The 11,138-nt window shown below is 41.5% G+C and overlaps 1 protein-coding gene across 1 annotated transcript; it reads left to right on the top strand.

Moving 5' to 3' along the window:
- Positions 1 to 92: 92 nt before the first annotated feature.
- On the top strand, positions 93 to 7,322 carry FRG1 (FSHD region gene 1). The gene is made up of 5 exons (XM_042466453.1): positions 93 to 412; positions 1,081 to 1,185; positions 5,031 to 5,122; positions 6,152 to 6,262; positions 7,188 to 7,322. Exons 2-5 carry the CDS (start codon positions 1,087 to 1,089, stop codon positions 7,222 to 7,224), a joined length of 339 nt encoding a protein of 112 aa, XP_042322387.1. The 5' UTR covers positions 93 to 412; positions 1,081 to 1,086; the 3' UTR covers positions 7,225 to 7,322.
- Positions 7,323 to 11,138: the final 3,816 nt, after the last annotated feature.

Genomic DNA, 11,138 nt, shown 5'->3' with positions numbered 1-11,138 from the left:
GCCATAATTTACTTTTTAGTGTAAAGTGAGTTCAAGGGAGAGCCAGGCTTGTTGGATTTCTATTTGTTCTATACAAACAGCAAGCATACCCTAGAACACACGAAACACTCCATTGCTACCACCCATGTCCTGTTGTGCTGTTTGCTCTCCATTGCTAGTTTTCACATTGTGAACAGAAAAGCTTATCCAATAAGCTTTCAGAGGACTGCATTGTTTTATATAACACAGTTTATAAACCATTAACTTCAGTAAAGCTCTCATTGATTAATAATGTCATTATTATTTTCTCCCTTTAAGAATTGCATTGAAATCAGGTTATGGCAAATATCTCGGCATTAATTCAGATGGACTGGTTATTGGACGTTCTGATGCAATAGGTTCAAGGGAGCAATGGGAGCCAGTGTTTGAAGAGGCAAGTGTCTTGAACTGTTCAGAAGTTGTTTTTATTGCATACTTTCATGCGTTTAAAATATAGCTCATTTTTTGGAGCCAGAAGCACAGCTTTAGGGGTAGAGTACATGCTTTGTATGCAATAAGGTCCAATCTGTAGCATCTTTAGTTAAATATCAGATAGCAAGTGAATAGACTCCTTCCCAAAAACTTAGAGGTGTACTGGTGAACATTTGACCACCAAAATTATTTGGATTCATTGCAACTTTCACGGTCTCTACCACTGACCATGTTTGATAGGACTGTTGGAAGTTTTATGCCAAACAGAGGGCTAAAAGTTCATACCCCTTTTTTAGGATGCTGCTGCCAGATAGACAATAATGGGCTATATCAGGCTGGGGAACTTAGGTTCCGAATAATACCAATATATATATAAATTTAGTTTGTTAAAACACAGACCTAACAGTAATGTATTAACTGCAGATTTGAATTATGAATTACATTTTTAAATTCTAGTGTTGTGCCTTTCATGAAAAGTTTTGAGTTTGAAATCAATGTGCGTGTGTTCAGGTTTCAAACTGAAATTTCTGGGTTTGTCAAATCTGTAAAAATTATATAATGTTTTTATAAGAAGAATGTGATTATAGTTCTGCTAATTTGACTTTATGTTGTTTGGTTTTTTTAATGCAGGGGAAAATGGCTCTGTTAGCAGCAAACAGTTGCTTTATCAGCTGTAATGAAGAAGGTGATATAGTAGCCAAAAGTAAAACTGCAGGAAACGAGGAGATGATTAAGGTAACCTGAATGGTCTGTCAATGCTGTTCTTATATTGGTCTGTAATCTGTTTGCAGTCTGTTTGCAGTAACACACCTCCACATGCAATTTCATCAATGGCTGTAACTGGTGGTGGTAATAATCATCATCATCATCATCATCTAGCAATACTTTTATCCCATTAGTTCTTGCAAATGTTTTCTCTCTACTTCCCATCATCCATAGCCACTAGCCATGTTGGTTGCAGTCTTTGATAACTGTAGGACAAAACATCGAGTTGGGGAAGGCTGGCATAATCAGACCATCTGTTTAACAGATGTGCATTGTGGATCTGATTTTTTGTTTTGTTTTTGAGGGAATTATGGAGCTTCAGCAATTTTAGCTGAATTTCAGCTGAAAAAGGTGGTCAAGAGTCAAGCTGGATTTTTTGTACAATGTTTCTTTAGGCCACAGCTTGGACTGGTTCAATTCTAGTCATGTGCAAATGGACTCCACAAAGAAGATTTTTTCCTTTCTCAACAAACCCACACAGCATGCCATAACTGCAGCAGTTTGATTCCATGGACAATTGGGGCTCCATTCTGCAACAGTTTCTGTTCTTTTGCCAGACAGACAGTATTCAATTTCACGCTATGTCTACATAATGGAGTTTCACATGTTGAAAACTAGATGTCCAAGGAAAAAGTGCCAATCTCAGTGCTTTCTCATACTGTAAATGACATTTCATCATCATCATCTTTGCAAGAGTCCTTGTAATACACAAGCGCAATCTCCATGTACGGTATACCCTGAAAGTTAATGGTGGATAGTTTGGTAGTATAATATAAAAATGCTATTACTCCAGTTCACATGTGAAAAGCACATATTTTAAGTCTTTGTGATGAGATGTTATCAAAGTAACTCCTTGGATAACTGATGTGACAGTCAGGAATAGGTTGGAAATGGATAGCTCACATGCAACCCTGTACTAGTTTTCAGCATTTTTTCCATCCAAAAAAAGACTCCAAAGACCCCATTTTCTCCTGTAACCACTGTTTCTTTCCCTGTCACAATCTGAGACAGCAGCAGAATCCATATGAAAATAACTTAAGGTGACTTTTTGTTGACTAAAACATTAAATCTGTCAAAGGTCCAGGGGAGTCAAAACTTCTCCCCAACCCTTGGAGCGTGCTCACTTCAGTTCTTCTTGTTGCTGTGTGACTTCAAGTCATATTCCGACTTCTGAACCTATTGCAAGGTTTTCTTGGCAAGATTTTGTTCAAAGGAGGTTTGCCATTGCCTTCCTCTCAGAGTGTGATTTGCTCAAGGTCACCCAGTGGGTTTCTTGGCCAAGCTGGCAATCGAACCCTCATCTCCAGAGTGATAGTCCAACCTTCTAGCCACTCTGCCATTCTGACTCTCACACTAATCAGCTGAAACAAGGGAATTTACATAAGGCTTGATCAGCTGTAATGAAGAAGGTTACCATTCCGCAGTTGATTCAGTTGGTCTAGCTGGGACTGGTACCAATTGGGTTAATAAGAATTATAATGATAATAATTTTATTTCTTACCCGCTTCTCCTCATGGCTTGAGGCAGGTTACAACATAGTTCAAACAGTCATTACATAAAATGCACATATTAAGCTGCATCTCTATGCAATATTTGTATTACAATATGTAAGACAATAATTAAATATAAAATGCATGTTTAAAATTCATGATTAAAAACTGCCTGGATAGGCCTGCTGGAAGAGATGGGACTTCAAATGTGTTTTATATTCCAACAGCTGATTTAGCTGTGGGATCTCTTCCAGCTGGTTGTTCCACAGTCTTAGAGCAGCCAATGAGAAGGTCCTCTGGGTAATGGCTGCCAGTCGGATTCTTACAGGCTGCAGTAACTGCCCCCCAGAGAACCTCAATGTTTGGGGCAGATTGTACAGGAGAAGGTGATCCTGTAGATGAGCTGGACCCAAACTATGTAGGGCTTTAAAGGTCAAAACCAACACTTTGTACTTTACCCAGAAACTAATTGGCATCCAATGGAGTGACTTGAGTATGGGTGTAATATGTTCACGCCTGGATGTTCCTGTAACCAATCTGGCTGAAGTTTCCGAACTTGGCACAAAGGTAGCCCAATGTAAAGCACATTGCAGAAATCCAACCTTGAGGTTACCAGCACATGCACCACTATCTTTAGATCCTCCAGATCTAGGAAGGTGCGTGGCTAGCGTATCAGCCGAAGCTGATAGTAAGCACTCCTGACTGTCGCATCTACCTGGGTTGACATTTGGAGAGATGGTACCAGGAGAATTCCCAAGCTGCAGACAGTTTTCCAGGGGGAATGTAACCCCATCCAGAACTGGTTAACTCACCTCCATTCCCAGATTAAGACCCTTGATAGCAAGGACTTCCGTTTTGTCTGGATTCAGTTTCAGTTTGTTTTTCCTCATCCAGTCCATTACCTCCTCCAGGCATTCATTCAGAGGAGACATGCTATTTTTAGCTGAGGCTATTTTGGAAGGCATGGAGAAATATATTTGGGTGTCATCAGCGTATTGGTAACACGCTGCCCTATGCCTCTGGATGATCTCTCCCAGCAGTTTCATGTAAATGTTAAAAAGCATTGGGGATAGAATGGCACCTTGTAGGATGCCATATAATAGGTCCTTTTTTGAGGAGCGACTATCCCCAAGCACCACCATCTGGAACCTGCCTGAGAGGTATGACCGGAACCACTGCAACACAATGCCTCCAATTCCTAACACACACCCCCCAGATGTTCCAGAAGGATACCATGGTCAGTGGTATCAAAAGTTGCTGAGAGGTCTAAAAGCACCAACAGGTACAGTACACACTTCTGGGCAAAGTACAAAGTGTTGGTTTTGACCTTTAAAGCCCTACATGGTTTGGGTCCAGATTATCTACAGGATCACCTTCTCCCATACAATCCGCCCCAAACACTCAGGTCCTCTGGGGGGCAGTTGCTGAAACCTGTAAGAATCCAACTGGCAGCTGTTACCCAGAGGACCTTCTCATCAGCTGCCCGAAGACTGTGAACTGTTGAGGCTAAGATCATCCACTAAGGTGACCATAGCAGTCTCAACTTCATATCTTGTCCTGAAGCCAGTTTGAAATGGGTCAGGGAAGTGTATGTCATGCAAGACTGACTGGAGTTGGAGGGCAACTGCCTTCTCAATCATCTTGCCCAAAAAAGGAAGGTTTGAGACTGGTCTGTAGTTATTAAGGTCCAGGGGATCCAGGGAGGGCTTTTTCAGCAGTGGTCTAACTACTGCTTCTTTTAAAAAGGATGCAAAATTTTCCTCCCTGAGAGATGTGGTAATAATTTGTTGTATATGAGATCTAATTGCATCTCCTCCCTGGACAATCTGCCAAGAGGGACAGGGATCAAGAAAGCAGGTTGTCTTTTTTACTTTCCCCAGCAGCTTGTCCACATCAGTGGTACTCATAAATTGAAACTGTTTCAGTGTAATCCCACTCGCAGAGTTGCTGGACCACCTTGTTGTTGGCCTCTGCTCCAATAATAGCATCTAAATCAGCACATGCAAGAGATTTTATCTGCGAAATAGTTGTTAAGAGCATCACAGTGAGCTACTGAAGGTTCCAGTAGTGAGTTTGGCGGGGAGGGTACCTGAGTTAAGCCTCTCACCACTCTGAACAGCTCAGCTGGAAGTGAATCCACAGATACAGTGCATGCAGAGAAGAAAACCTTCTTTGCTGCATGTATTGCCACCTTATAGAAACTAAGATGTCCTCTATACCGTGTCTTATTGCATAAAAGTCAAGTTTTCTGCCATTTGCGCTCTAGTCGTTTCCTTCTTGTTTCATTAAGATTTTACTTTTCTTTCCTCTCTTTTCTTGCATTAGATCAGAACATGTGCAGAAAGAGAAGCGAAGCAAAAAGATGATATTTCAGAAGAAGACAAAGGAAATGTTAAGCAGTGTGAAATAAACTACGTGTGAGTAATGAGGACTCTTTGACCATAGTAAAAAATAAAGCCAAAAAAAAAAGTTATATTGGAGCACAGATAACTCCTTGTGTCCCACATAGAACACTTGGGTTTAAGTCTTGATGTCTGAATAAACGTTTCTTCCTTTAAAGCCAGTTAAACCTGCTTTTATAATATACTTGTGCTCAAAAAATGCCGGATCAGGGCCGTGGTGTGCAGTTGCCACATCCCCAATCCAGCGCTCAAAGTGGTGGCACAGAGCCGCCCCTTTATGGTCATCTGGCCCTGTGTCTTCTCTGCCATTGATGTAGGCCATAAATGTAGCATTATTTTTTCTTAACATGTTGATTTATATTTTTTTAAAACCGTGAACAATACTGTTCTCCTCTTCCATATTCCATGATGCTTTGATGGATCTTTAAGTCTGTATAATATAGCTCTTTAAGAATAGTGACAAGGGGCAAGGCCTATAGTACCATGTTCCAGGAGTTTTCATCACCTTTAAAAAGTGCTTCTATACAGCCAGTCATGCCTGCCTCCAGGATACTATAAATTGTGAGAGGCTCAAAGAAACCAATACTGTTCCCTAGCCCACCCCTGTCCCACATTTTACATATTTTCCCCGATCAACACATAACTTTCTGTAGTTCCCAGAGGTAGCATGCTTATTTGTCATCAGTTGTCGAGGATGGTGTTCCCCCTTCTGTTTTAATAATAATAATAATAACAACAACAACAACAACAACAACAATATTTATTTATACCCCACTCTTCAGCCAAGACTATCGGAGCGGCTTACAGTTTGTTAATTAGACATTTTGTTTTGTGTGTGTTTTTTTAAAAATGTTTTGTCCTCTTGCTTTCCTCATAGTTTATCCAAATATGTCAATTCCACCTCTTGATTTTCAATAGTCCATTCTCCCCTTTTTTGGCTCCAATCCCAATGGTTTTCAGCCACCTGATTTTGCTGTTAGAAGGAATAATTAGAACACTTTCATCTATACAGAAAATATTTATAATTTGTATTTTCCTTTCCAGGAAAAAGTTTCAGAGTTTTCAAGATCGTAAACTCAAAGTAAGCCAAGAAGACAGTAAAGCACTGAAAAAAGCTAGGAAAGAAGGCACTTTTCATGAGGCCTTGCTGGACAGGTACTCTTTCCCTTCAGATAGAATTGCCAGTTAATGGCACATAGTAACTATGACAGCAATAACTAGAGGGTGGACTCCTAATCCATTTTTTACTTATTAATTGAACATGTTCTCTTTTTCTCTTCTTCTCACAGCTTCACCCCAAAACAGCACAAATTTGGTGGGAATTTCACCTGTCCAAATTAGTACACTTCACTGCATATGAGAATATTGGATAATAGTTTTGTGTTGTGTTATTCTGGGGGGAGGAAAGGCATAGTTAGTCCCTGAATGTGTGTAACCACACAGAGTGATCACTGTAGGAGCCAGTACAACCTTTATTCCTCCCTCAGTTCTACCATTTATGAAATACATGTAATTTCTCCAACAGAAGTTTGGGCTAGACAGGGAAATGTGACACATGTTGGCCTCTCATGGGGCTTTCTTGGCAAGTTTCTTCAGAGGGGGGTTGCCACTGACATTCTCTGAGGCTGAAAAAGATGCAATGCCAAAGGTCACCCACTGGGTTTATATGGCCGCGCCGGGATTCAAACCCTGGCCTCCTGAGTTGTCCTACATTCAAACCACTATACCATGCTGCTTCTCAGTAATCTAATATACAGAGGCCTAAATAACCTGAAGGCACCAGATGCCATCTGATCTTGTAAGCTAAAACAGGTGCAAGTCTGCCTAGTATTAGAAAAGGGGACCACTAGGAAAACTAAGTGCCATAGGTTATATTTATGAGGAAGCCAATGGAAAACAACCTTGGGTATTCCTTGGTTAAGAAAACCTATGACATTCATATGGTTGCTATAAGTCAACAGGTGACTTGAATGCACATACAATAAATGAACCCAGCATAATATAGGCTGGTTCACAAATACGTTATATGGATATGTCAACAGTTTTAATACATCTTTTTTTTCCTCCCCTTATCTTCTAGGAGATCCAAACTGAAAGCTGATCGATACTGCAAGTAGTTGAAACCACACATGTCTCTTTTCTTTCTGTTGGTGGCTCTTTTGTATGTAAATTATTTGTAAAAACTTTTCTGTTGGAATAAATATCAATCACTCAAGTTTTGTTTCTTCTTTTTGGAATTGTTTGTGTCATTCTGCTGAAAGGTTCATTGAATTTTCCCCATAGCAAATCAGAGATAAACTGGCTGCAAAGGTGGGGTCTACCTGAAGAGTGACTATAAAAGGAGAGAGCCACTGAAAAGAACTGGAGGATGTGTCATGTACTAACAGAGAAGAGATTTCAGTACAAAGCCTTATTGGGATTCAGGCTCCTGTGTAAGGAAAAAAGATTTAACAGGACAAAAGGAGTCCAGTGAAATGCATTAAGTGTGTCATGTTCTTTGGGAAGTGAAGAGCTAGTTCAAGGTTGCTCATAACCGCCTTGTTCGAGGGAAATGTTTGTGAATTGAGGCAGACTTTCATAGGATTTATACACCTGATGAAGGGGCTTGATTGAAACTTATGTTTAGAGAAATAAAACAGTTTCAGGTGGAAACCAAGTCAGTGAGGGAACTGTGTTATGGGTCTGTGTACAATAGCATCTATAAATATCAGCAAGATGAGCCACTCAAGAGTTACTAGTACACTATTCTCCCACCATGTGTTGTCTGCATACTTTCCACAAATTTGTGGATAATCATTCTGGTTCATCCTCTGAAGTAATTACACAATGGCCTTGTGACTGCTGGATTTACACAGGGTTCTTCTCCCTTCTTATCTATATATTATAGTATGAGGCTTTTATTTCCTTAGACCAATCTCTTTAACCCTTGGTCCTTTTACTGGCTCCAATTCCTGCCCTACTCCACTCACTTAATGAGTGAATCAGAGATGGGCTCCCAGTATCCTTTCCTATTAAATGTTGTAGTATTTTTGGTAGCATGCTTCTGATATTGGTACTTATAAATTACTTCAAGACACTCCTTTGTAAACAAGAAATACACTGGTAAGATTTATTTACAGACAAAACTTAACTTAGTTTCTTCTTATTTTATTTATTTATTTCTATCCCGCTCTTTTCCCAGGACTGGGACTTCTTCTTACAGTTGGTACTCAAATCTTGTTGTTACAATGTGTACATCACTCTCCTTGATGCTTTTGTTCAAATAGGTGAAAAAATCTTAAAAGCCTGATATTACGAACCTTATTCATTGCTGTGTTCCTCTCCTGTTCTTTGTTTGGTCTTGCTATCCTGACTAATTCTTTGCCACCTTGATTACTGTAACTTCGCATCTCTTTGGTCTACTTATCTCCTTGGTTCTTCTGGTTTTGATGTGGTGTGTCAACTTCACTTTGTCCACACTTTTTTTCTTTATTACAGATTTCTCTACCGTACTGTATGTCATGGAAATTATGCCCCACGTTTTTAATTTCTTCAGTCCTTTTTTCTCTTTTCTTGATATTATTCTTTTGGTAAATACTCCAGTTATTTCTCCTGTTTCCTGATTCTTGTTCCTTTTCCCCCAATGCATTGCTTCCTGTTGTGCAAACCAGCCCATGGAAGAGAAAAGAACACCACCATCACCTCCACCATCCCAGGAAGATCTCCTGCCTGCCATTAGCCTTCAGACTGCTCCCTGCAGAATCAGGCCTTTAGCTGCTCAGCCAATTACTAGCTAAATAGTCAGCTAGGACCACTTGTCCCCTTGGGAAGGGGATAAAAGCTGGGTGGCTGCTACAATGGGATGGACACCAAAGGGAATGATTCCAAGAGAGGTTGTCCTTTTGGGAACAGCTGCTTCAGGGGTGGAAGGAGGGTGAGGGTCAGTCCCTTTGGTTAGGAGGGGGCGGTGGGCATTGGGTTTGTTTTAAATTATCTGCCTGCCTGCAAACCAAAATGTGGTACAAGGAAGGGATGGGAGGGGAAGAACAGGCCATTGGGCCTGAAGAGGAAGAGCCCTCTCCTCCCTCTTTCCAACTGTCATTTTCTGGCCTGCGAGGGAGCGAAAGGACAGGCCCTACGCCATTGGGCCCAGCCTCAATTAAGAAAAAGAGCCCTCCCTCCAGTCCATCTGCCTTGGTCCAGGCCTCAGAGGGAGAGAAGAACTGCTGGACCTGATCCCCTTCCCCACCATTCCCTTCTCCTTTTGTCTCGTGTCTTTTTAGATTGTAAGCCTGAGGGCAGGGAACCGTCTATTATCCCTTCTGTTGTAAGCCACCCAGATTCCCAGTGATTGGGCGGCATATGAATAAATCCTATTATTATTATTATTATTATTATTATTATTATTATTATTATTATGCCTAGGGAGCAGCTGTTACAACAGTAATGGGCAGGGGGAGATAAAACAAGAGGAAACAATCTATTATATTGGTAGAAGGGAGAGCCACAGGAATTTTGGTTGTTTCCAAGCTGTCCTGCATTTCAGATAGTTTGATTAGCCTTGGCAACAGGCCCTTTGTGCTGAAAATACTGCTACTCAATGCCAGTACAACGAATGGAAAAACATCTCTGATCCATAATGAGATCCTGGGTAAGCATGCTTATATTTCAGATACATGCCTGGATGAAGTTCTGGGGGATGTCCTATCTCCCAGCTTTATCCACCTGAGATCCTTGTACAGCAACAGGCAATGCTGAAGGGGCAGGGAGACAGGGTTGCAGTGGTCTGTTGGGATTTTGTCTCACTCATCAGGTGACAAGACAGGTGCTGTGGATATAATCATGGCATCAACTTTCATTGCACCTACCTGTCCTGTATTATTGATATATTTCAATTTGCATAGCCTAAGAATGTGCACAGGATCCTTGGAGAGCTGAGAGCCACCACATGTATACTGCATCCTTACCCCTCCTGGCTTTTGAAAAACAGAGTGGGTGGGCAAGGGAAGTGGTGGTGAACCCCTGGAGAAGTTTCCATCCTGCCTAAAAGTGGCTGTGGTGAGGCCATTACTAAAAAAAGGCCTTCCTGGACCTCTGATATTCCATTTGGGGGCAAGATCCTGGAACAAGTGGTGGCCTTCCATCACCAGGGGTTTTGGGGTGAAGCTGATTATCTAGATCCATTTCAATCTGCGTTCACGCCTGGTTATGGGATGGAGACAGCTTTGCTTGCCTTGATGGATGTCCTACATTCTTCAGACATCAGATCTGGCTACAGTGACACATGCCTTGATTACATTCTATTTGGTTTACTGTAATATACTCTATGTAGGGCTGCTTTTGGAAACTTTGGAAACTTCAGCAGGTCCAGAATGCTGTGATCACACTGAAGACTTTCAGTCACATCGTGCTGATGCAGGACTTCTGGAAAGAAATAGGAATGCTGCAGCAACAAACTATTAACAGGGAAGTCTCATGAATGGTTCGTTGCTGGAGCACTCCTGGTTTTTCCCAAGATAAGTCCTGGATCAGCGCAATGTCATCTGAAAGTCTTCAGTGTGATCACACGACTTTGCCAGAAGTATGCCTTTTAGTCCCAGCTTGTTTCCCCATAAAAAAATCTCCTAGGTCTGGACTATTTAAATGACCATATCTCCCCATATGAACCTGACAGAACTCTAAAATTTTCAGGGAAAGGCTTTCTCTCAGTCCTGCCATCATCACAGTCTCGCTTGGTGAGGACACAAGAGAGAGCCTTCTTGGTGGCTGCTCCCACCCTCTGCAATGCCCTTCCACAGGATGCTAGCCTGACCCCCTCCCTGCTCTCCTTTTGTTTTTGTTGGCAAGCAAAAACTTTTCTCTTCAACAGGCTTTTGATACGTAACTGTGCCCAGGGAGGCCTTTTGGCCATGCCCCTGACAACTTCCCCCGTCCCTGCACCAGGTGACACCAGGGCTGGCAATGCCACTGGTCCCACTGTCAAACAGCTCTTATTGTTAGGAAGGTCTTCCTAATGTTTAGGTGGAATCTCTTTTCCTGGAGCTTGCATCCA

This window comes from Sceloporus undulatus, chromosome 5, assembly GCF_019175285.1.
Source record: "Sceloporus undulatus isolate JIND9_A2432 ecotype Alabama chromosome 5, SceUnd_v1.1, whole genome shotgun sequence".
Lineage (NCBI taxonomy): Eukaryota > Metazoa > Chordata > Lepidosauria > Squamata > Phrynosomatidae > Sceloporus > Sceloporus undulatus.
Note: the sequence above shows the minus strand (reverse complement) of the source record. Positions and strands in the feature narration are given on the sequence as shown.